This window comes from Callithrix jacchus, chromosome 2, assembly GCF_049354715.1.
Source record: "Callithrix jacchus isolate 240 chromosome 2, calJac240_pri, whole genome shotgun sequence".
NCBI classification, from domain to species: domain Eukaryota; kingdom Metazoa; phylum Chordata; class Mammalia; order Primates; family Cebidae; genus Callithrix; species Callithrix jacchus.
Window position 1 is genome coordinate 145,284,830 of NC_133503.1, and position 27,082 is coordinate 145,311,911.

A 27,082-nucleotide genomic window follows, 5' to 3' on the forward strand; every position below is an offset into this window, starting at 1 on the left:
CAGAATTATTTATTCATTTATAAATTTTATTATTAATGTCCTTCTAAGGAGATCCAAGTTTTAAAAACTACTTTCCTTCCTTCTCACCTATCAAATATTTGTGAATTATATAATTTTTAGTTTGTTTACTGGTTATAATTGGTATGCTTTTATCAGTTAGGTTGCTCTTAGTTGAAACTAATAGAAAGCTTACTTAAACTGACAGTTAATTAACAAATTTAATATTTCATGTATGGAAGCATGGGCTTAAAACTTGGCTGAATTGGTGGTTCAACAGTGTCATCAAGACCCCATGTTCAGGTCTGTCCTAAGTTCTACAATCCAAAAATAAGACTTCATACTAAGTCTTATAACTATCCCTGTTATATACTTTCTTATTTATATCCAAAGGGAGAGAAAATGGTTTCTTCATTTCATGTCTTAAAAGCAAAGACAAACCTTCTCCCCATCTCCTTGACCAAATGACCAGATGCCTATTTGTGAACCAATTACTGGCAAAGGGGATAGATTACCTCGGAGCAGAAGACAGGGTCTGCTACCAGGGGCCACCTGGTCTGTGTTGGAATAGTTGAATACTCAGGGTTATGTTAAGAAGAAAGAATGAGGTTATGCATACTAATTAGCAACCAACAGTGAACACCAATACTTTTTTTTTTAATCAACTTTCAACAGTATACCTTGACTTTGATGAAAAAAAAAAAGACATTAATGTTTCTACCCTTTCCTGTACACATCCGATCCCACATCAACTTCTCAACAGCTAACAGTGTAAAGTAATTTAAGCAAGATATTAATGTTATAGTTCAGTTTTAAAGTCATTAATTTGCTAAAGAGCACTGAATGGAGTAAATCTGGGAGGAACTTCATTATGTTTCTATTCATTGAGCTACTGTAATAGAACTGTTACAACTAATCCCTTATTGTACACACATCTAGATTTCCTTTAGAAAATGACAGCTGTCCCACTTTAATGTTTAAAAAGATCCCATGACAATAACTGTCCCTGGTTTATACACAATTTGAATGGTGACAATTAAGGTAGCTGACATACTAATTAAATTATTTAATAAATAACTCTGAGGGTTCAGTAAAGTGACTAGTAACAGAAAAGTCTAAGACTGGGAAACTAAGTTTCCTAAAATATCAAAAGAGGCAAAAACTAAATGAGGAAAAAAAAATCTCATTTACAATAGCAACAACAAAAATATATAGGCATAAAGCTAATAAGAAATGTGCAGAGTCTTTAGGAAGGAAATTTCGGAACTTTATTGAGAGGTGATATACCATGACAACAATCACTCAATATTATAAAAATGTCAATTAAAATGCCAATTATCTCCAAATTTAGATAAGTCACTTGTGAGCAATTAAAATATAAGTGCTCGAATAATTATAAAAGTGGAATAATAGTATAGGACAAGATAAAGATGAAAAGAAAGACTGCCAAAGAACACTTTAGAAATTATTATAATTGCTTTTTAAAGAAATACAATTCAATCAACATAGTAAGAGTAGACTGTTCAATGAATGTTGCCAGGACACTTGCCTAAGGAATCGAAAAAATGTACTTTATTATTTACCAAACCATGCACCAGAATAAATGGACGGCAGTTATATGTGGGGACATGAGGACAAAATGAAACCTTAAACAAATGTAGGGAAAGAGAATGTTTATTTAATTCGGTAGTGGGGAAGGCCTTTTTATAACTAGCTTTAAAATTATAAATAATAATGGCAAAGGTCACCACATGTCACTACATAAATACAGTTCTGCAAATTCAAAAAATACCATAAACAAGATTAATTTAAGTACAAATGACAGAAAGGAAAAGTTATTTGCCATCTATGACAACAGTTGACACCAAATATAAAAAATCCTGCTGGTCACAAATTTAACAAGGAAAATTAGGATAGTCAAAACTCTAGAGACAACAAGCCCTCACACACTTCTGGTTACAATAATTTGAGTGTAATTTTACAATACATATGTACCCTTAAAATATGTAGGCTTTAACTACCATTTCTACTTCTGGAAATTCATCTCAAGGAAGTACTATGTGATGTGCTCAAATATTTATCCACATATATCAGTAAATAAATATAAATAAATAAAATAAATGTCCCATAATTAATCACAAGAACTTCAAGTTAAACATAACAGCTTAAAGACCATATGTACAATATAATCTGATTTTTTTGGGGGGGGGTAAAAACAAAAATATTCTAATATATTCTGGAAGTATACTCACTATTTTTAAATGATAGAAATGTGGCTAATTTTGAGCTCACAATTTTACTTGTTTATATTTTCTAATTTTTCCTATAATGAAACTGTATTATCTATATAATTTCATGTTATTTTTATAAGAAAACAACTACATTCTTTGGCTACTAGCAATGTTACTTTCCCTAATTTATACTCTGATATTGCCTCAGTTTTCATCAAAAAATAGCATGAGATACAATGTCAGAAAGCCTGGCGTTGCATTTGCTCTGATGATGTTTTTGAGGACATTGCCTACTCTCCCCCAATATGCCCTAGAGGGGAAGTAACAAAAAAGAAAATTTTAAAGATAATTGCTAGAAAAACCTGTGCTTATGGAGAAACTGGTATGCTTTTTTTTTCATGGATTCTGAGAATCCTTTGTGTACTGACTTTTATTTTTCTTTAGGCAGTCAGTAAAAGCAAATTTATAAGCAAATACCTCATCTAATTGTACTATTAGGCTGGTGCAAAAGTAATTGTGTTTTTTGCCACAATTAAAAATAAAATACTATGTGGGATCGTAGGCTTATATATCTGTCTACCTCCCCTTACCTGATCTTTGTAATCTATTTCAATTCATAATTCCCTTGTCCTGCTACTTCATTAAGTGTATTTTAAAAATAATCTCAAATCTTTTTGAGGTAGAGTATAAATAAGTAGGATATTCCCATTATTATCAGCCTTTAAATGATAGCACACAACCAAATATAGTCTATATTGGAAGAGACTATAAATATTCCTAATATGATTTATTTTAGAATAACTGATTTTGAAAATAAAGGAAAATATGAAATTGTTGTTTTAATAACTGAACCAAGAAAGATTTGATTCATTACCACTTTAAGACCTGAAGAAAATAAATTTTATAACCCCTACCAGTGTTAAGTGAGATCATGGAAGGCAGGGACAACATTTGCCTAGACACTGTACATTGCCTAGATGCTTCCTATCAAAACAAGTTTTTAGTATATGTTTGCTTGTAAAGCTGGCCAGAGATAACACGGAGGAAGTGGTGTTATTGGTGCTCCTCTTTTTCATCACCGCAAAGGACCTGGCAAGAGATCTGGTAGTAGAAAAGAACCCTTTTCTCCCACATCTCAACATTCCAGCCAGAGGCCAGAGAAGAACTTCCAGTAAGGTTGGATCCTCTCACGGAAGTGCTTCCTTTCCTTTCTGTATCCTTTAATTGGTCTTTCCTATGAAAGGAGTAAATGAACTGCCTGGTGAGACTGATGACATCCTGGTGTCCTGACCACATTTCTCAACTGGATAGAGCTGCTGTGCTTGGCAACTCCTTTTGTCTCTAGATCTGCCTAAGCTCAGTGCAGTGATTCTGTGCTGCAGTCTACATGCACTAGGTAGAACAGAGAGGCATAGTTTTAGTTTCTCTTCTTTGATTACTGAGCCTATAAAGGTTTGCAAGCCTTTATGCAGCTGGTGGGATATGAGAGTCAAAGCTTGCTTTAATAATCTGATTCTCCCATGTGGGTGGGGCCTTGGATTTTCTTGAGGGAAGACAGATATACCATATATTCTCTTCAGTTTTACTATGAACTAACTGTTTATTCAGTACATACTTGGATCCTCATTTGGCTCCTTTATCGCTGAGAGGAGAATGTGAAGATAGAAAATTTCCCACCTAACATTTGGCACACAGTAGTGTATTCTATCATTCTACCCTTAGTCATTCTCTATGTTCCATATCCACTAGTTATTATCTCTTCATTAGTGTTTTAAATTTTGTGTTATATTACGTCTTTACATGAAAATTAGGTTGACAAATTCTTGCTCCAATTTGACTTTTTCCCTGTCCAAGGAGAAAGACCTTAAGTAAATTAAGAAGGTTGAGAAGATTTGGAGTTTGGGGGAAAGATGTAATAATTATACTTAGATATTTATATATTTATTCTCTGTGACTCCAGAGGAAAAAACAAGAGCCAAAGGATAAGGAGTAGTGGAAGGCAGACATGAGGAATTAATAATCAACAGCACTGCTTCAAATGAAACTTCCTTAACACTAGAAAAGTCCAAGATGGAACAACTACTAGTTACAGTGTTTTAGAAAAGATCTGAGTGTCACGTAAGAAATTCAAGATGAGAATCTATTCTCATCTACGATTCTAACAGTTTTATGAGTTGCGTAAGTATTGTTTTATAAACTGGAGAATAACAAATTATGCTATATGTGATTTTCAATAATGTTTTAATAATTTATAAAATACCTTTAGTGCTGTAACAAAGAGGTAGAATAATCAGACAATTAAGTTAATAAAATAAAATAGTTACCTGTCTGGAAAAAGACTCTAGAAATAATTGTCCGACACAATGGGCATGGTGTGCTTGAAGGATTATCTTTGGCCAGAGTCCGTAAGCAGGGCTCACAGAAGATGTGGTGGCAAGGGTAACACATATAAGGGTTGAAATAAATGTCCAAACACACTGCACAGATGTAGCTATCTTTTTCTTCTGCATATTCATTGTCTTCATCTGTACTCATCTCATTATTCAAAGTCTGCAAAACATAAGGAATTTTTTTCTTATTTTAGTACGAGATTGGTTTCTTTAAGATAGCCTTTATATTTTGTTAAAATGAACAAAAATATTTGAGAAGCATATAATCTTTTTGTGGCATATTCAAAGTGACAGAAATGCTACCTTTCAAGGTGAAGAAATTAAAAATGTACATGAAAACCCAGAAGACTATTTTTCATTTTAGTATTGTGACATAGTGCTAAGTGCTAAAATATACCTAAATATATTAAGTATACCTGTATTTTGGCTCAATAAACACTGGATAGGTGTTAGGTGTACCAGTCCCAGAATTGTAGATTCTCTATCTACCTCATTCCTATCACAGCAAATAAGCTGGTTGTCACAAGGTTATAGAGTTTTAATATGAGCATACACACATGATGAAAAGTGAAGGCAGAAGGCATCACACTTCATCTTTATACTGTGCATGGAACAATCTCTATTCTGTATTTTTTGTCTTCCTGGACCTCAAAGGAGCAAAAGCCTAAGGGGTGTCAGGAGGAAAGCAAAGCGGAGAAGCTGAGAGTAATTATGGGATTAGCCTTGCTACTGGGGAAACACGATGAGACTCTCTCCCTCCTAAATGGAATAGTTAGGAGAAAGGTATAGCAGGTTCTTGAATAATGTCACTTCATTCAACGTTGTCTAGTTATAACGTTAATGAGAAAAAAAAATGATTTCCAGCTGGGGCTGCTTCTTTGTGAAGTTAGCATGCTGTCCCTGTGTGGGTTTTCTCTGGGCAATCCAGTTTCCTCTCATAGCCCAAAGATATGTACGTTAGGTGCACTGGCGTGTCTAAATGGTCCCAGTTGTAGTGAGTGTGGATGTATGTGGGTGTGCCCTGTGATGGGATGCTGTCCTGTCCAGGCCTGGTTCCTGCCTTGGACCCTGAGCTGCCAGGATAGGTTCAAGTAATTATGTTGTTTATATTCATCTTTTGTTAATGTATGTATAGCTCACATTTATTTCAGTGTTTAATATTAGAAGTGTTTTGATCTTTAGAAGTTTGCTGATTCTTTTGTGATCAGCAATAGGCTGTATAAACTCAACTTGTTTAAATCAATTAGCCATGGTAAAATTGGTGGTGTTATTTTGCTTAAAGTCACCGATAATATTAGGTTGGTACAAAAGTAATTTGCCATTAAACTGTAATTACCTTTGCATCCACCTAAAACATTACCAGTAGGTTCTTGGAAATGGAGACTTTAAGCAAAATAAATGAGGATTTGCTGTAGTTAGCAAAGAGGCAGCTCAGAGGTATCTAATAATAGTATAAGGTCTATTAGGAGAATTCCTGTAACTCACAACTTCCTCATTTGTGAAGTAAGTGGCTATGAGGATTAAACGAGGTAGTACACTTAATACATTTAGTATGATATCTGGAACATAGTAATTAATTATCAAAAAACGTAAGCCACAGCCATACTTCTCCATCCTCCCCTATCCTATCCCTTTTGCCTTTTCTCTATAGGTTCTGTAGTTTTTGCTACAGCCTTGAGAATATTCTTCTCAAACCAGGCATTTAAAACAGTGCCTAAGTGTTTACTGTTATTATTATATCCTATTTGATGTTTTTTTTTTTTTTGAGACCAAGTCTTGCTCTGTCGCCCAGGCTGGAGTGCAGTAGCATGATCTCTGCTCACTGAAACCTCTCCTTCCTGGGTTCCAGTGGTTCTCCTGCCTCAGCCTCCTGAGTAGTGGGGATTACAGACATGCAGCATGACACCCGGCTATTTTTTGTATTTTTAGTAGAGATGGGGTTTCATTATGTTGGCCAGGCTAGTCTTGAACTCCTGGGCTCAAGTGATCCACCTGCCTTGGTCTCCCAAAGTGCTGGGATTACAGGTGTGAGCCACCATGCCCAGACTATATCCCATTTGTATTCTTAAGATTAATCTTAACTGTTAACAAAAATAGTTGCAGGTCAGTGTCTATAATCTCCTCCTTCTAAACAGGACATTTTATTCTCAACTCCAAAACACAAAGACTGCTCTCTGCCTTTACTAGTCAGGAACAGGTTCTTTAAAACTGAATTAATCTATGCATTATAACTATATTTTATTATTCTGCTTATTTTCATTATTTGGCTTATTTAACAATGCTTTCTCATATTCCTTATTGTCCTCTTTCTTGAATTATTTTTGTTTCACTTTTTATTTTCATAGTTTTTTTGGGAACAGGTAATTTTGCTTACATGAGTAAGTTCCTCAGTGGTGATTAGTGAGATTCTGGTGCACCCATCACCGGAGCAGTATACCCTGAATCCAATTTGTAGTCTTTTATCCCTAACTCCCTTCCCACCCTTTCCCCAAGTCCCTAAAGTCCACTGTGTCATTCCTTATGCCTTTGCATCCTTATAGCTTAGCTCTCACTTATGAGTGAGAATATATGATGTTTGGTTTTCCATTCCTCAGTTACTTCACTTAGAATAATGGTCTCTAGTTCCATCCAGGTTGCTGAGAATGCCATTATTTCATTCATTTTTATGGCTGAATAGTATTCTGTTTATATATATATGCAACAGTGTAAAAGTGTTCCTATTTCTTCACAGCCTCACCAGCATCTATTGTTTCATGGCTTTTTATTAATCGCCATTTTGACTGGCATGAGATGGTATCTCATTGTACTTTTGATTTGCATTTCTCTAACAATCAGTGATGTTAGGCTTTTTTTTCATGTTTGTTGGCTGCATAAATGTCTTCTTTTGAGAAGTGTCTGTTCATATCCTTTGCCCACTTTTTGATGGGATTTTTTTTAAAGTTCTGGGGTACATGTACAGATCTTGCAGGGTTATTACATAGGTATACATACACATGCCATGGTGGTTTGCTGCTTCCATTCCCCCCATCATCTATATTAGGTATTTCTCCTAATGTTATCTCTCCCCAATCTCCCTAGCCCCCACTGCCCAACAGACCTCAGTGTGTTATGTTCCCCTCCCTGTGTCCATGTATTCTCATTGTTTTTTATGGCTGCATAGTATTCCATGGTGTATATGTGCCACATTTGCTTTATCCAGTCTATCGTTGATGGGCATTTGGGTTGGTTCCAAGTCTTTGCTATTGTAAACAGTGCCACAATGAACATATGTGTGCATGTGTCTTTATAATAGAATGATTTATAATCCTTTGGATATATACCCAGTAATGAGATTGCTGGGTCAAATGGAATTTCTATTTCTAGATCCCTGAAGAATTACCACAGTCTTCCATAGTGGTTGAACTAATTTACACTCCCAACAACAGTGTAAAAGCATTCTTACTTCTCCACATCCTCTCCAGCATCTGTTATCTCCAGATTTTTTAATGATTACCATTCTAACTGGCATGAGGTTTTGATTTTCATTTCTCTAAGGACCAGTGATGATGAGCATTTTTCACGTGTTTGTTGGCCACATAAATATCTTCTTTTGAAAAGTGTCTGTTCAAATCTTTTGCCTACTTTTTGATTGGGTTGTTTGTTGTTTTTCTTGTATAGTTGTTTTAGATCTTTGTAGATTCAGGATATCAGCCCTTTGTCAGATGGGCAGCTTCCAAAAATTTTTTCCCATTCTGTTAGTTGCCAGTTCTTGCTAACGATAGTTTCTTTTGCTGTGCAGAAGCTCTTAAGTTTAATTAGATCCCTTTGTCTATTTTGGCTTTTGTTGCCATTGCTTTTGGTGTTTTAGTCATGAAGTCCTTGCCTATGCCTATGTCCTGAATGATATTACCCAGGTTTTCTTCTAGTGATTTTATGGTGTTAGGTCTTATATTTAAATCTTTAATCCATCTGGAGATAATTTTTATGTCAGGTGTAAGGAAGGGGTCCAGTTTCTGCTTTCTGTACATGGCTTGCCAGTTTTCCCAGCACCATTTAATAAACAGGAAATCTTTTCTCCATTGCTTGTTTTTGTCAGGTTTGTCAAAGATCAGATGATTGCAGATGTGTGGTGTTGCCTTTGAGGCCTCTGTTCTGTTACATTGGTCTATATCTCTCTTTTGGTACCAGTACCATGCTGTTTTGATTACTGTAGCCTTGTAGTATAGTTTGAAGTCAGGTAGCGTGATGCCTCCAGCCTTGTTCTTTTTGCTTAGGACTGTCTTGGCTATACGAGCTCTTTTTTGGTACCATATGAAGTTTAAGGTGGTTTTGTACGGTTCTGTGAAGAAGGTCAATGGTAGCTTAATGGGGATAGCATTGAACTTGTAAATTACTTTGGGCAGTATGGCCATTTTCACAATATTAATTCTTCCTAAACATGAGCATGGAATGTTTTTCTATCTGTTAGTATCCTCTCTTATTTCCTTGAGCAGTGGTTTGTAGTTCTCCTTGAAGAGGTCTTTCATGTCCTTTATTAAGTTGTATTTCTAGGTATTTTATTCTCTTTGTAGTAATTGTAAATGGGAGTTCACTTGTGATTTGGCTCCCTGTTTGTCTACTATTGGTAGATAGGAATGCTTGTGATTTTTGCACATTGATTTTGCATCCTGAGACTTTGCTGAAGTTGCTTATCATCTTAAGGTGATTTTGGGCTGAGACTATGAGGTCTTCTAAATATACAATCATATCTTCTGCAGTTAGAGACAATTTGACTTCTTCTTTTCCTAAATGAAAATGCTTTATTTCTTTTGTTTGCCTTATTTCTCTGGTTAGAAATTCCAATACTTTGATGAATAGGAATGGTGAGAGAGGGCACCCTTGTCTAGTGCCAGTTTTCAAAGGGAATGCGTCCAGTTTTTGCCCATTCAGTATGATACTGGATGTGGGTTTGTCATAAATAGCTTTTATTATTTTGAGATACATTCCACTGATACCTAGTTTATTGAGAGTTTTTAGCATAAACGGCTGCTGAATTATGTCGAAGGCCTTCTCTGCATCTATTGAGATAATCAGGTGGTTTTTGCCTTTGGTTCTGTTTATGTGATGGATTATGTTTATAGATTTGCATATGTTGAAGCAGCCTTGCATCCCTGGGATGAAGTCTACTTGATCCTGATGAATAAGCTTTTTGATGTGCTATTGCATTTGGTTTGCCAGTATTTTACTGAAGATTTTTGCATTGATGTTCATCATGGATATTGGTCTGAAATTTTCTTTTTTAGTTGTGTCTCTGCCCGGTTTTGGTATCAGGATGATGTTGGTCTCATAAAATGAGTTGGGAAGGATTCCCTCTTTTTGTATTGTTTGGAATCGTTTCAGCAGGAATGGTACCAGCTCCACTTTGTATGTCTGGTAGAATTCAGGTGTGAGCCTGTCTGGTACTGGACTTATTTTGGTTGGCAGGCTATTAAGTGATGCCTCAATTTCAGACCTTGTTATTGGTCTATTCCAGGATTCAACTTCTTGGTTTAATCTTGGGAGGGTGTGTCCCCGAATTTATCCATTTCTTCTAAATTTACTGGTTTATGTGCAAAGAGTTGTTTGTAGTAATCTCTGATGGTAGTTTGTATTTCTGTGGAATCAGTGGTGATATCCCCTTTACCGTTTGTTATTGCATCTATCTGAATCTTCTCTCTTTTCCTTTTTATAGTCTGGCTACTAGTCTATTTTGTTGATCTTTTCAAAAAACCAGCTCCTGGATTTATTGATTGTTTTGAAGGGTTTTTTGTGTCTCTATGTCCTTCAGTTCTGCTCTGATCTTAGTTATTTCTAGTCTTAGAAATTGTTTGATCTTGCTCCTCTAGTTCTTTTAATTTTGATGATAGGGTGTTGATTTTAGATCTTTCCTCACTTCTCATATGGGCATTTATTGCTATAAATGCAACAGTCCTCTAGACACTGCTTTAAATGTGTCCCAGAGATTCTGATACATTGTGTCTTCATTCTCCTTGGTTTTGAAGAAAATCTTTATTTCTGCCTTCATTTCATTATTTATCCATTAGTCATTCAGGAGCAGGTTGTTCAGTTTTATGTAGTTGTGGGGTTTTAAGTGAGTTTCTTAATACTGAGTTCTGATTGGATTGCACTGTTGTCTGAAAACTGGTTGTTATGATTTCTGTTCTTTTGCATTTGATAGGGAGTGATTTACTTCCAATTAGACTAAGTGCAATGTGGTGCTGAGAAGAATGTATATTCTGTGGATTTTGGGTGGAGAGTTCCATAGATGTGTATTAGGTCCACTTGGTCCAGATCTGAGTTCAAGTCCTGGCTATCCTTGTTAATTTTCTGTCTTATTTATCTGTCTAATATTGACAGTAGAGTGTTCAAGTCTCCCACTATTATTTTGTGAGATTCTAAGTCTCTATGTAGGTTATTAAGAACTTGCTTTATGTATTTGGGTGCTCCTGTATTAACTGCATATATATTTAGGATAGTTAGCTCTTCTTGTTGCATTGATCCTTTTACCATTATGTAATGCCTGTCTTTGTGTCTTTTGATGTTTGTTGGTTTAAAGTCAGTTTTATCAGAGACTAGGATTGCAACCCGTTTTTTTTTTTTTTCTTTTTTTTTTTTTTTTGCTCTGCATTTGCTTGGTAAATCTTCCTCCATCCCTTTATTTTGAATCTATGTGTGTCTTTCCATGTGAGATGGGTCTCCTGAATACAGCACACTGATGGGTCTTGCCTTTTTATCTGATTTACCAGTCTGTGTCTTTTGAATGGGGCAGTTAGCCCGTTTACATTTAAGGTTGATATTGTTATATGTGAATTTGATCCTGCCATGTTGATACTAGCTGGTTGTTTTGCCTATTAGTTGATGCAGTTTCTTCATAGTGTTGATGGTCTTTGCTATTTATTACGTTTTTGCAGTGGCTAGTAATATTGTTATGTGTGAATTTGATCCTGCCATGTTGATACTAGCTGGTTGTTTTGCCTGTTAGTTGATGCAGTTTCTTCATAGTGTTGATGGTCTTTACTATTTGTTATGTTTTTGCAGTGGCTAGTACTGTTTGTTCCTTTCCATGTTTAGCGCTTCCTTCAGGAGCTCTTGTAAGGCAGGACTGGTGGTGAGGAAATCTCTCAGCGGTTGCTTGTACGTAAAGGATTTCACTTCTCCTTCACTTATGAAGCTTAGTTTGGCTGGATATGAAATTCTAGGTTGAAAGTTCTTTTCTTTAAGAATGTTGAATATTGGCCCTCACTCTCTTCTGGCTTGTAGGGTTTCTACCAAGAGATCTGCTGTGAGTCCGATGGGATTCCCTTTGTGGGTAACCCGACCTTTCTCTCTGGCTGCCCTTAGCATTTTTTCCTTAATTTCAACCCTGGTGAATCTGATGATTATGTGCCTTGGGGTTGCTCTTCTTCAGAAGTATCTTTGTATTTCCTGGATTTGAATGTTGGCCTGCATTGGTAGTTTGAGGAAGTTCTCCTGGATAATATCCTGAAGTGTGTTTTCCAGGTTGGATTCATTCTTCCCATCACATTCAGGTACACTGGATCAAACACAGATTAGGTCCTTTCACATAATCCCATATTTCTTGGAAGCTTTGTCCATTTCTTTTCACTCTTTTTTCTCTAATCTTGCATTCTAATTTTATTTCATTGAGCTGATCTTCAATTTCTGATATCCTTTCTTCTGCTTGATCGATTCGGCTACTGAAACTTGCATATGCTTCATGAAGTTCTTGTGCTGTGTTTTTCAGCTCCATCAAGTCGTTTATTTTGTTCTCTATGCTGGTTATTCTAGTTAGCATTTCGTCTAACCTTTTTCAAGGTTCTTAGTTTCTTTGCATGTTAGAACATGTTCCTTTATCTCAGAGAAGTTTGTTATTACACATCTTTGGAAGCCTGCTTCTGTCACTTCATCAAACTCACTCTCTATCCAGGTTTGTTCCCTTGCTGGTGAGAAGTTGTGATCCCTTGGTGATATTAACAAATACCTTTTGACACTGCATAATAAAATGTGTCAACATTTAGAAGAGTTACATAATTCAGTAAACCAATATTTTCCAAATGTCTAAAACACGATGTTACAAAAATCATGCATGTGTAAATGAACCATTTAAAATGCAATGACAGACCCATGGATTTTAATGTAATAGAGTATTTAAAGTTAGTTATCAATGTGTCAAGACTACATTGCAACTAGCCTTTAAGATCTAGTACTTGTCAAGTTTTGCTGTAGTTATCAAAGACAAATGTCCACAGTTATTCTGCAAAACTATTTTACTACTATTCCCTTTTCTGACTACATGTCTACCTGGATTTTCTTCACATAATTCAACCAAAACAAGTGGCAATAGACTGCATGCAGAAGCAGACATGAGAATACATCTGTCTTCTATTAAGTCAAATTTTAAAGAGAATGCAAAAATGTAAAATAATGACATTCTTCTCAAGTAGTTATACTACATGCAATAGTTTATTATCTTTATATGAATGAATATATTAAATTTTTCTTAGTTTTAATTTCTAATATGGGAAATATTTATAATCCACATACACAAAAGTTCTTTTGGGCTCTCAAATAATTTTAAGATTGTAAAGGGATCTTAAGACCAAAAAGTGTAATAAGAACTGACATATTAGGAGACATCTATTAGGTACTATATTACGGTTTATAAGTACTTAATAATAAACTGGCAATATTGATGATAATAGTAAATAAGATTTAGGGTAAAAATTCAACATAGGATCTAAATAATGATAAATTCTATCTACCTGAGACCCAAAGAAATAAAAGCTCAAAGAAGCATAAAAAATGTTGCCAGGCTGTAGATTTTAGAATGGCAGAGGAGAAAAATTATTTAGTACAGGTTGAGCATCCCTAATCCAAAATCTGAAACTTTTTGAGTGCTAAAATACCACAAGTGGAATTTCACACTTGACACCTTTGCTTACTGATGGTTCAATGTACATAAACTCTGTTAAACAGAGTAAACAGACAACCTACAGAATGGGAGAAAATATTTTCAAACTATGCATCCAACAAAAGTTTAATATCCAGAATCTGTAAGAAACTTAACAAGTAAAAAACAACCCCGTTAAAAAAATTAGCAAAGGACATGAACAACACTTTTCAAAAGAAGATATACACATGGCCAACAAGCATATGATAAAATGTTCAGTATCACTAATCATTAGATAAATGCAAATCAAAACCACAAGATACCATTTCACACCAGTCAGAATGGCTATTATTAAAAAGTCAAAAAGTCATAGATGCTGGTGAGGTAGCAGAGAAAAGGGAACACTTATACACTGTTGGTGGGAATGTAAACAAGTTCAGCCATTATGGAAAGCAGTTTGGTGACTTCTCAAAGAACTCAAAGCTTAATTACCACACAACCCAGCAATCCCATTACTGAGTATATACTCAAAGGAATATAAATTGTTCTACTATAAAGACACTTGTACACGTTATGTTCATTGCAGCACTAGTCACAATAGCAAAGACATGGAATCAACCTAAATGCCCATCAGTGGTATACTGGATAAAGGAAATATACACCATGGAATGCTATGCAGCCATAAAAAATGATATCATGTCCTTTTCAACAATGTGGATGGAGCTGGAGGCCATTGTCCTAGATAAACTAACACAGAACAGAAAATAAGATACCACATGTTCTAATTTACAAGTGGGCACTAAGCTTTGAGTACCTATGGACACAAAGAAGGGAATAACAGACACAGGAGCCTATGTATGGGTAAAAGAAGAGAAGACATTGAGGAGCAAAAAAAAAAAAAACTATCTATTGGGTGCCAAGCTCATTATCTGGGTGGTTAAATAATCTGTACAACAAAACCCCATGACACACAATTTACCTGTTTAACAAACATGCACATCTACCCCTGAAGCTAAAAGCTAAAAAAGGTTAAAAATTTACTTTCAGCCTATGTGTATAATAAGTACATGAATAATAAATTTCATGTTTAGACTTGGGTCCTATATCTAAGATATCTTATTATGTACAGACAAATATTCAAAATTCTGAAAATACCCCAAATCTGAAAAACTTCTGGTCTCAAGCATTTTAGGTAGGGAATAGTCAACCTGAATTTACTTCAAAAAGCCACACATAGATATATCATAGTACAAATTTATAGATCAATCAGCTTTTATTTACAGCTCTATTAGATGATAAATAACTTCATTTAAAATGAGAAGAGTTACTGGAAGACCCCAGAGGTGAGGTCTCATTGAACACGACAGCAGCTTTTGAGGTTCCTGTGCTATCTTTGCAATCTGAGCCAGGCCTACCTACACACATGCAACCATGTCTAAGGGACCTGTTGTTGGTATTTTGATTTTGGTATCACCTGCTCCTGCTCCTTTGTGGGTATTTTCTAGCAAAAAAAAGTAGAGATAATTGCTGACTGATGATGAATGATTGACTGATGACACTGCAAAGTATCAAGTTGCAATGAATCCCCCAATACAGTTTTTGATGCTAAATGTCTGATTGGACAGAGAAGCTCTGCTCTGCTTCCCTGTGGTTTGATGCTTCCCCTTATTTTTTTGCTACTTCCTAACTCAGGTCCTTATCTTTATGTATGCTTAACAAATATTTGAGTGTCCACCATGTACCAGGTACTGTCCCAGGCTCTGAAGATACAGCATAGGGCTTTTAGTCTAAAGGAGGAGAATAAGAGGGTGCTAAAAAACCATGAAACAAAGGAACTCTAATTAGTCACAGGTCCAAAAAGGTTTCTGTGAGGATGTGCTATTTAAGAGGGGATCTTGTTAGAAATATTTTCATTACAAGTGGCTGAAAACGAAACTCAATGTGGCTCAACAATTAAAATGGAATGTGTTGGTATAAGAAATTGAAAAAATTCAGAAGTTTATCTAGTTTCAAGTAAGAATTCACTCAGTGGACTAAAGGACATCTCTAAGAACCTGAATTTTCTTGTTCTGCTCTCCATGATGACAATTTTTTCCTAATGCCTAGCAGCTTCATTCTCACTCCCTTGTACCCTCAAGTGGCTCTGGCAGCTGCAAGACTCACATACTTGTATTATCACACTATCCAAAGAAATAAAGAGGGTCTTTGCCAGTGGTTCTTGTGTAATCTCAGATATCCATTCTCTTTCACTTGCCCAAAGAGGACCACTTGTTTACCTATTCTTAGGAAAATCCCTATACTCAGAGAGATAACTGATAGTGAATCATTTAATGTAATCAAAGCACATACATCTGGTTATAAATGGGGTAAAGATAAATTTTCTAATGGAAAATCAGGAAATTATTACTGTACTTTAGTACATGCTGTATTGGACACAAAGCAAGTGCTCAGTGACTTAAATTCCAATGTCTTATGGAAATCTATGCTTTTACAGTTTGGTTAATATATAGTTTCAACTAAATCAACCATAACTTACTTCCTCCATCCCCAAGAGCCAGGCTAACAGCTAGCATTATTCAGATCAAAGTACCTATAATTTCTTTTTCTTTCTTTCTTTTTTTTTTGGTAGAGATGGGGTATCACTTTATTACCCACCCTGGTCTTAAATTCTTGCATTAAGTGGTCCTCCCTCCTCAGCCTCCCAAAGCGTTGGGATTATAGTATTCCATCGTGTCCCACCCAAATAAATAACCTGTAATTTCTACCATGAAATTCTTGGTATTTTAATTCCAAAAGTGATAAAAAGTGTATTAATATCCATTTATTTATAGTTTTAGTGGTACTGAATTTAATTATTTGTAGTACTAAAATAGAAGCAACTAAATCCCCATTTTGTTTAAAGAGCCTATAAACAGGTATAATTCAGATAGATCATAACATTAAACAAATCACTTCAATATATTAAAGAAAATATTAAAAAGTTCAAGAGATCCCCACATATTATTAATAATAAAAACAAACACAAGACAATGTTAGAACCACATTTTAATCTAAGCTTTATTTGGTGAAAATGTCCAGTACTAGTATTTTCTACCAAAATATTAAAAAAATAAAAATTTACATTATGGAGGCAAAGATAGTTAATTAAACCCATTTTTCTTCCCAGGTTCTTAGCTAGACTACATATCCATACTTCCTGTGAGTTAGCTGTGGCAGGAAGATATGAATTGCCAATGTGACTGAGTTTTAACCAAAGGAATGTAAGCCGAAGTGAGATATGCCACTTCCAGGGCTAGCCCATATAATAAATCCTTTATTTAGTGATCCTCCACACTGTTTCCCCTTCCAGTTTGAGGCAGATGAGTGGCAGCTGAAGCCACATACTCAAGTAGAGCTACAAGATGGAGAGAACTTGCATCTCTGGATTATCATTTACAAAAGAACTATGTGATAATTAAACTTCACTTGAGTGAGAAATAAAAATTTATCACATAAAACAACTGAGATCTGGAGTTTATTAGTTATAGCAGCTAGTGTTACCAAGTACTATAAAAACTGTTATATCAGTTAACAGGGTTTCTTTTTTTTTGGCTGCTCAGTACAAGCTTTTTGCAAAAGTATTTTGCAGTCATAACAAAAACCTAAAATATGAGGCACTGGTTTAGCAGTCAGTCAGGAGATGGATACTCAGAGACTAGAAGATTGAGACATATATTAAGCAATGATATAACATTTGGTAAACTGTCACCTATATTAACATAGAAGGCAGACTGTGTGCACATGTAGCTTAGATCTCCAGGGGAAATGGCTGGAATGAAAGAAATTGTGTACATTGACTTTTGTTACTTTAAACCATATGAAAATCATATTAATTTCTGAATATGGATCCAGCCTTGCATCTCTGGAATAAATCCTATGTGGTGTGGTATATAAATAATTCTTTTTATACATTGTTGGATTTAGTTTGCTAATATTTTCTTGAGGATTTTTACATCTATGTTTATGAATAATACTGACTAGTAGTTTTCTTGTAAGTTTTTTATAGGAGGGTAATGCTGGCCTCATATAATGAGTTTAAAAATATTCCCATCATGGATAACCATCTGAGAAAGGGCACTACAACAAATCTGGTAGGAACTTACCAAGTGTCAATTCTAAGAAACTCTCATGTAGTCAAGGTTTCATGAATTCTTTAGGTCTTTGTTCCTTTGACTGTTAAATAACATTTTCCCCAAAAGTGGAGAAATTAGTACAAATATAGAAGCCAGTCAATTTAAGAACTGATAAGAGTTAGTAAAGAATAAACTGTTTTAGTGGTACTGAATTTAATTATTTATAGTACTAAAATAGAAGCAACTAAATCCACATTTTGTTTATAAAGAGCCTATAAACAGGTATAATTCAGATAGATCATAACATTAAACAAATCACTTCAATATATTAAAGAAAATATTAAAAAGTTCAAGAGATCCCCACATATTATTAATAATAAAAACAAACACAAAACAATGTTAGAACCACATTTTAATCTAAGCTTTATTTGGTGAAAATGTCCAGTATTAGTATTTTCTACCAAAATATTAAAAAAATAAAAATTTACATTATGGAGGCAAAGATAGTCTGACAAACTATTTTCCATATTTATGGGAACAAGTGAGAAAGAAAATACTGTTTTGGCTCCTCCAATCTATAAAAAATAAATCGAAATCAATTTTTAGTGGTTGATGGGATCATAGTTTTCATTATACAGTCTGAGTGAATCTGTTTTCTGCTGAATTCAAGAAATACTTTCTTGCCAATTAAATATAGTCATATAAATTATGCTAATATAGTAGGTGGGAAATTATTTTCCTATTTTGAAAACTGTCTGCTGGCTGAGCCAGAGTCCCTAACATTGAAAGTATATAAGTGCTCTCTCAACTTTCATGTAGTCAGAGTTCTTTAAAGAATTCATGTAGCCTGAATTCTTTTGGCCTTTTACATTCCTTGCCTTTGTTCCTATGACTGTTGAATGACATTTTCACCAAAATATGGAAATATATCTATTAATATTTGAGGAAGTACATTAATAGACCTTTTGATTATGTGTAGACTGGCATCTAGATTAGGCTGGAATGAGGGTTAAGGAACAGCAAAGTTGAGACAAGAAGAGGGCAAATTATTCTGCTTTATAAAACAACAGATAAGAGAGTTATGGAAGGAGAACAGAAATGTGGACCTCCTCAAGCTAGAACAGGACTAGTAGAAGAATGCATTTGCCTGTGGGGGAGCCAGCTGACGAACTTTTACAAAAGTGATGTTTAATATTTAATTCTAAGATGTTTCTAGTTCTGCAGATTAATCACTCATCTTGGTCGTTATCTCTAAGCCTTCAGTAAATGGTTGTTGCGTATTTCAATTTTAAGTTACTGATAATTGAAGAATGCAGAAAATCTGCCTTTTTATTTTTACTCTGAGCAAGGTGGTAGTGAAACAGGAAACAAGTCTTGGGTGGCAAAGTGCAGTATTTTGGAATAAGAGATGACAGGAAACACTATCAACTCCCATCAAACCCTACTCCCCAGAAATTTTCAGAAATGTGGTGGTGGACGCTGGACTTGTCACATTATAAGCAAAGGCTCAAGTCTATTTATTTATATATTAAAGGAAAGGATGGTATCAGATGCCTTGAGAACATGGATATACTAAAATATAAAGATATAAAAGGGACTTTTCGTATTTATTAGAAGATGACATGTTCAGTTGATTCTCATTATTTATAGTAATTATGTTCTATAAAGTTCCTGGGAATATCGAATTAAGGAACACTGAACCATTGTTCCTTGGGGAAATATAGAATTAGGTTCCTGCAAGCCTCTGGCCACATTTTTGTCAAATAATCAATATATAACTTTGTTTCCGTTTTAAAATACCTCATTTAAATGCAAAAACACTAAACAGACTACAAAATAACACTTGTCTATAGCAATAGAACTGAAACAAGAAGTAAGACTGTTACCTTGTTTGTCCTCAGCTGGGAATATGCACATAAGATGATTACAGTTTTTTGCTGTTCTGTGCATATCAATGAATGGTTACAAAAGAACTGTGAGTACTGATCTTGCAGTTACAAATAAATTTTAGTGAGTAGGCAAATTCACAAATGAGGAACCCACAAATGAGGATTGACTGAATCAATCAGTTATTCAGAGCTCTCCATAAACTAAACTCTCTTTACCTTTCACCTTTCATTCTCCCTATGCATCACTGCACTGCAATCAAAATAGTTTTGGCTCTCTTCTTAGAATAACTGAAATTCGTATCTTGATTCATACTATGAAGCTCTTCTAAAATGTTCCTTCTAATCATTTCCCCAAAATTTAAAATTTTCTTCCAAAGTCCAACTAAAAATTCATTTCTGCGAAGACTACCTGCTTCAGCCATACTGTTTCCTGCAATCTAGCAGATTACAGATGGTTCCTAACTTATAATGGTTTGACTTACAATATTTTAACTTTTCACTGGTGCAAAAACAATACATGTTCTGCAGAAACTGTACTTCAAGTTCCCATGAAACCATTCCGTTTTTCACTTTCTGTACAGTATTCAATACATTACGTGAAATATTGAACATTATATTAAAAAATAGGCTGTGTTAAATGATTTTGCTATTGGATGCATTCTGAGCACATATAAGGTAGTCTAGGCTAAGCCATGTTGTTTGATAGGTACGGTGTATTAAATACATTTTTGAATTATGATATTTTCAACTTATGATAAGTTTATCAGGATGTAATCCCATTGTAAGTTGAGGAACATCTATATTTTGGGGGCTATATGTATATCAGTTACATTTATACTAAATACACTTACCCATACTTAGTTTTTTAAGTCTTCTCTCGATGCCTTAAAATATTTTGTTTTCCCAGTTAGAGAATAAGGACTTCAACCATGTCTTTTAATTAGTCTTTATTTCTTCTTTCTCTATTATATATTTGGAATCAAAGAATAGATATCTAAATATTAACACTAATTTTCAAATGCAGTTTAACCAAGTCTTAAGTGTCAGATATTTCTTTGATTCCAAATGTATAATAGAGAAAGAAGATGTCTAAATATTAACACTAATTTTCAAATGCAGTTTAACCAAGTCTTAAGTGTCAGTAAGTATTGTATTCAGATTTCCTGAGGGCTTGTCTTATACTAGATGGGAAAAAGCCATAATTGGTTATTAATGCCTGCAAAGGGTGCAGAAGGTGACATGACAGAAAATATGCGGAGATCTGCTATCCTTTGGCTCACAGTTATGCTTTTTAGAATAATTTGAAAGATATTTTAGATTACATTAACCATTTTGTGGTCACATCTTTTTAGTGAAAACTAAAAAATATATATTCACTTCTTATGTATAGGTCACACAATCTTTCTCGTTTTAGTTTAAATTTACCTCCCTTTTCAAAATGTCCTACCTTCTATGCTTGCTAGACTATTTTCCCTTTATTCAAAAACAGACACCTAAACTAATGTTGTTTATGTTATAGCTTCCACAGTATTTTACATATATTATTTATGATTAGAACTTGACTTCCCACTGTGATATTATCAAAAGTATAATATATATTATTTCAAATAGTTGTTTTCGATTCTCAGATTGAATTATATTACTATTTTGTGAATAAACATGATCTCACAAAAAATGATTCTTATGCAATTGGTTTCCAGAAATGTACTGTTTTGTTTAACTCAGCTCTTTTCAAATGCAATAACTGCAAGTTACATTTTTTAAAAGTATAAAAATACAAATACAGCTGTGAGAGATTAGAGTTCTCTATAGGTAATTAGCTACTTCTAATCCCTATAAGGATCAGAATAAAATATGTCCACCCCTGTGACATCAAGCTAGGCTATGTGACTTACTTCATCAAAATGAATGTGAGTGGAAGCAATTAAAACCATATATAAACAGATTTCCTTAAAGAGTCATTGCATGGTTCTGCCATGGCACTTTTACCTTGGTATTAATAGTGACAGGTCTGCTATAGTGGATACTTCATCTTTCTAGATCTCATTCTATCACTCTACATCTCTTAACTAGATCCTTGGTTAAGAAGACACTAAATCAGCCAGGCGCAGTGGGCTCATGCCTGTAATCCCAGCACTTTGGGAGGCCGAGGCGGGTGGATCACAAGGTCAAGAAACCGAGACCATCCTGGTCAACATGGTGAAACCCCGTCTCTACTAAAAATACAAAAAATTAGCTGGGCATGGTGACGCGTGCCTGTAATCCCAGCTTCTTGGGAGGCTGAGGCAGGAGAATTGCCTGAACCCAGGAAGCGGAGGTTGTGGTGAGCCAAGATAGCGCCATTGCACTCCAGCCTGGGTAACAGAAGCGAAACTCCATCTCAAAAAAAAAGAAGACACTAAATCAGAGCAGCAGCCAACATGAAACATGAGAAATCAATAAATTCTCTGTTGTTTGCAAACCACTGAGATTTCGGGGTAGGTTGTTATTATATTAACATGTAGTAAGTAATGTAGTGACTAACACAGAAACTGTTATCAGAAATAGAGGTACTTATGTAACATAGCCTAAAATATGTGGCAGTGACTTAGTCAAGAAACTATTATTAGAGGTTGAAAATACAAATAATAAAAATAATTTACACACTTGTGATGCATATAGTAAAACTGTCACTTGTGGTAAACTGGCAGGCGATACTGAGCAAAATGAGCGTAGAAAAAAAGAATTCAGTAACAGGCCTTTGTTGCTACTGGCTGCATTTAACACAATACAACAAGAAAAAGATAAGCTCATAAAGAAATCTGGTTTCAAACATCAACAAAGGAAGAAAGAAAATAATCCAGAAATTCTGGGACTTACAGAATTAAAACATATAGTTGTTTCTCATGCTCAACCAGTGAAAGATAAAAGTTAAATAAGCTCTGAGAAACAAAGGCTAACTCAGAGTCAAAGACCAATCAATTATAGCTCCACCTTGGAGATACTTTGGGTTTAATAACAAGCCATTTCATTAAAGTGAGTACTGTAATAAAGCAAGTCACACAAATTGTTTGGTTTCCCAGTGCATACAAAAGTTATGTTTACACTATAATGTAGTCTATTAAGTGTGTAATAGCATTATGTTTACAAAAATGTACATAATTAAAACCCACATTATTGCTAAAAAAATATTAATGATCGTCTGAGCCTTCAACTCATAATCCGTTTTGGAGGGGAAAGGTCTTGTCTTGATGTTGATGGCTACTGACTAATCAGAGTGGTGGTTACTGAAGGAAGGCGTGCCTGTGACAATTTCTTAAGACAACAATAACGTTGCTGCATTGTTAGACTATTCTTTTCACAAAAATTTATCTGTAGCATGTGGTGTTGTTTTATAGCATATTATCCACAGTAAAATTTAATTCAAACTTGAAGTTAATCCTCTTAAATCCTGCTGCTGCTTATCAATTACGTTTATGGAATATTCTAAATCCTTTGTCATTTTAACCATGTTCACAGCATCTTCACCAGGGTTAGATTTCATCTCAAGACACCACTTTCATTGCTTATCATAAGAAGAAACTCCTCATTTGTCCAAATTTTATCATGAGATTGTAGCAATTCAGTCATATCTTCAGGCTCCTCTTCTAATTCTAGGTTCTTGTTATTTCCACCACATCTGCAGTTACTTCCTCCACTGAGGTTTTGAACCCCTCAAAGTCATCCATAAGGGTTGCAATCAACTTTTCTCAAACTCCTCTCAATGTTGATATTTGGACCCTCTCTCATGAATGGTCTTAATGGCATCTAGAAGGGTGAATCTTTTCCAGAAAGTTTTCCATATGCTTAGCCCAGATCCATCAGAGGCAACACAATCTATGGCAGCTATTGCCTTAGTAAATTTTTTTATTTTCTTTTTTAAAAATTATACTTAAAATTCTGGGGTACATGTGCAGAACATTCAGGTTTCTTACATAGGTATACATGTGCCATGGTGGTTTGCTGCACTGGTCAACATGTAATCTACATTAGGTATTTCTACTAATGCGATCCCTCCCCTAGCCCCCCACCCTAACAGGCCTCAGTGTGTGATGTTCTCCTCCCTGTGTCCATGTGTTCTCATTGTTCAACTCTCAAGAGTGAGAACATGCAGTGTTTGGTTTCTGTTCTTTTGTTAGTTTGCTGAGGATGATGTTTTCCAGCTTCATCCATGTCCCTACAAAGGACATGAACTCATCCTTTCTATGGCTGCACAGTACTCTATGGTGTATATGTGCTATATTTTCTTTATCTGGTCCATCATTGATGGGCATTTGGGTTGGTTCCAAGTCTTTGCTATTGTGAACAGTGCCACAATAAACATATGTGGGCATGTATCTTTATAGTAGAATGATTTATAATCCTTTGGGTACATATCCAGTAATGGGATTACTGGGCCAAATGGAGTTTCTGGTTCTAAATCCTTGAGGAATCGCCACACTGTCTTCCACAATGGTTGAACTAATTTACACTCCCACCAACAGTGTAAAAGTGTTCCTATTTCTCCACATCCTCTCCAACATCTGTTGTTTCCTGACTTTTTAATGATTGCCATTCTACCCGGAGATGGTATCTCATTGTGATTTTGATTTGCATTTCTCTAATGACCAGTGATGATGAGCTTTTTTCATGTTTATTGGCTGCATAAATGTCTTTTTTTTTGGAAAGTGTTCATATTCTTTGCCCATTTCTTGATTTTTTTTTTTTTTTTTTTTTGGTAAATTTGTTTAAGTTCTTTGTAGATTCTGGATATTAGCCCTTTGTCAGATGGAATTGATTGCAAAATTTTTATCCCATTCTATAGGTTGCCTGTTCACTCTGATGATAGTTTCTTTTGCTGTGCAGAAGCTCTTTAGTTTAATTAGATCCCATTTGTCTATTTTGGCTTTTGTTGCCATTGCTTTTGGTGTTATAGTCATGAATTCTTTGCCCATGCCTATGTCCTGAAATGGTATTGCCAAGGTTTTCTTCTAGGGTTTTTATCATTTTATGTCTTATGCTTAAGTCTTTAATCCATCTTAAGTTAATTTTTGTACAAGGTGTAAGGAAGTGATCCAGTTTCAGCTTTGTGCATATAGCTAGCCAATTTTCCCAACACCATTTATTAAAGAGGAAATCCTTTCCCCAACTGCTTGCTTTTGTCAGGTTTGTTGAAGATCAGATGGTTATAGATGTGTGGTGTTATTTCTGAGGACTCTGCTGTGTTCCATTGGTCTATGTATCTGTTTTGGTAACAGTACCATGCTGTTTTTGTTACTGTAGCCTTGTAGTATAGGGTGAAGTCAGGTATTTCTTAAAATATAGGACCTGAAAGTCCGAATTATTCCTTGGTCCACAGACTGCAGAATGGATGTTTTATTAGCAGGGATGAAAACAACATTAATCTCTTTGTACATCTCCAGCAGAGCTCTTTGGTGAGTAGGTACACTGTCAACAAGCACTGATGTTTTCCAAAGACCTTTTTTTCTGAAAAGGAGATCTCAAGAGTGGGCTTAAAACATTCAGTAAACCATGCTGTAAGCAGATATGCTGTCATCCAGACTTTGTCCTTCCATTTATGGAACATAGGCAGAGTAGATTTCACATAATTCTTAAGGGCCCTAGGATTTATGAAACGGGTAAACTGAGCATTGGCTCTGTAAATTAAGCATTGGATTCTATTAAAGTCACCAGCTGTGTTAGCCCCTAAAAGAGAGTAATCCTATCCTTTGAAGTCAGGCATTGATGTCTCTCTGGCTATTAAGTCCTAGAGGGTATCTTCTTTCAACAGAAGGCGATTATGTCTGCACTGAAAATGTGTTGCTTAGCTAGTTGCCTTCATCAATGATCTTGGCTAGACCTTCTGGATAACTTGCTGCAGCTACTACACCAGTACTTACTGCTTCCCCTTGCACTTTTTTTGTTTGGCTTTGGCTTAAGGGAATATTGTGGCTCATTTGATCTTCTACATAAACCATTCGAACTGTCTCCATATCAGCAATGAGGTTGTTTTTATTTATTATTATTATTTGTGTGTTCACTGGGGTAGCACTTTTAATTTCTTTCAGGAACTTTTCCTTTGCTTTCACAACTTAGCTTTTGGGCTATCTTGACTTTCCACATGCCTTCCTCACTAAGCTTAATAATAATTAAGCTTTGTTTTAAAGTGCGACACATGTGACTCTTTCTTTCGCATGAACACTTAGAGACCATTGTAGGATTATTAATAGCCTAATTTAAATATTATTGTGTCTCAGAGAATGGAGAGGCCCAAGGAAAGGGAGAGATGGGGGAATGGCTGGTCAGTAGAGCAGTGTAAACACATACAACAGTTATGGATTCAGTTCACCATCTTATATGGGCACAGTTTGTGATGCTCCAAATACAATTACATAGTAATATAAAAGTTCATTGACTACAGATTACCATAACAGATATTATAACAAAAATGTTTAAAATATTGAAACAGTTGCCAAAAAGTGACACAGAGGCACAAAAAGAGAACGTTTTTGTTCTGGATAACTTGAACAAGTTACTGAAAAAATGATGCAGATGGACTTGCTCAATGCAGCGTTGTCACAAACCTTCAACTTGTTAAAAACACAGTGTCTACAAAGTGAAATAAAGCAAAGATAAAAAATACATGGTATAACTATATAACTGTGATGTCCTTTGTTATAACCTCTTCATATATTAAAACTGGTACTCAAGTTCTTTCTAGATTAAGTGTAGCCTCTACAAATCCTTGGACAAAAGTGGATCAGAGAAAAGACTATACATTTTCTCTTGGAAGTCTTATAAGCTTAACATGCCAGCAATTAAGTCTAAAGAAAGATGGGCATGTCATCAAAATAACTGTCTTCAAAATAGCTACTGACACAAGTAAACATCTTGAATAAAATAAAAAGCTAAGGTTTACACAGTTATACCGCCATGATAGCTTCTTACATGGACGAAGAGACTTGGACTATTTGAGTTTTATAATGCCCTCTGGCCCCAATCCTCTATGGCAATACGTACCCTGAAAAAGTTTCTCAGCTCTAAAAAGACATATATACTTCAATACTTTCTCCTGATATGGCCAAGGAAGATAATGGAAAAAAATGAGCCACATAAAATTCAGAGTTAAAAACCACAGAGACAATGGACTAGAAATATAATGGTAGGGAACAGATTCCAAGCTAAATTAAAAAAAAAACTTCCTACCACAATGTAGGATTCATTTGCAACATATGCCAGTGGGATTTTAAAATTGCTGCTAACTAGTGGTTCCTGTGTCCGTCCCATTTTCCCTTTCTAAATTGGAATTATTGTGATTATCCTGTTCCTGTTCCAGCAGTGTATATTGGGTTTATGTGGTGCAGAAAATTTGTCTTTTTAGTTCATAGTTCACTGGATCAAGAAGGGCCATATGGATACTTGATACAACAGCTATCATTAATTAAATTCTGCACTTTGAGTCTGGGATGGAACTTATGACTATATACCTTGTGAAGGAAGTGGCTAAATATTTTACATATGTAAGATTGAGAAACAAATATTTTTGATCAAGAGGGTCAAAACATATTAAAGTGTATAT

The 27,082-nt window shown here is 35.1% G+C and overlaps 1 protein-coding gene across 8 annotated transcripts in view; it reads right to left on the reverse strand.

The window, feature by feature from the left end:
* Positions 1–27,082, reverse strand: part of RNF180 (ring finger protein 180) — a 242,999-nt gene that overhangs the window by 55,966 nt on the left and 159,951 nt on the right. For all 8 annotated transcript variants that reach the window (XM_035291513.3, XM_008992003.5, XM_035291511.3 and 5 more), the window contains one exon: positions 4,553–4,778. In XM_035291513.3, coding sequence (XP_035147404.1) covers positions 4,553–4,778 — 226 coding nt within the window. The remainder of the gene's footprint in view (positions 1–4,552; positions 4,779–27,082) is intronic.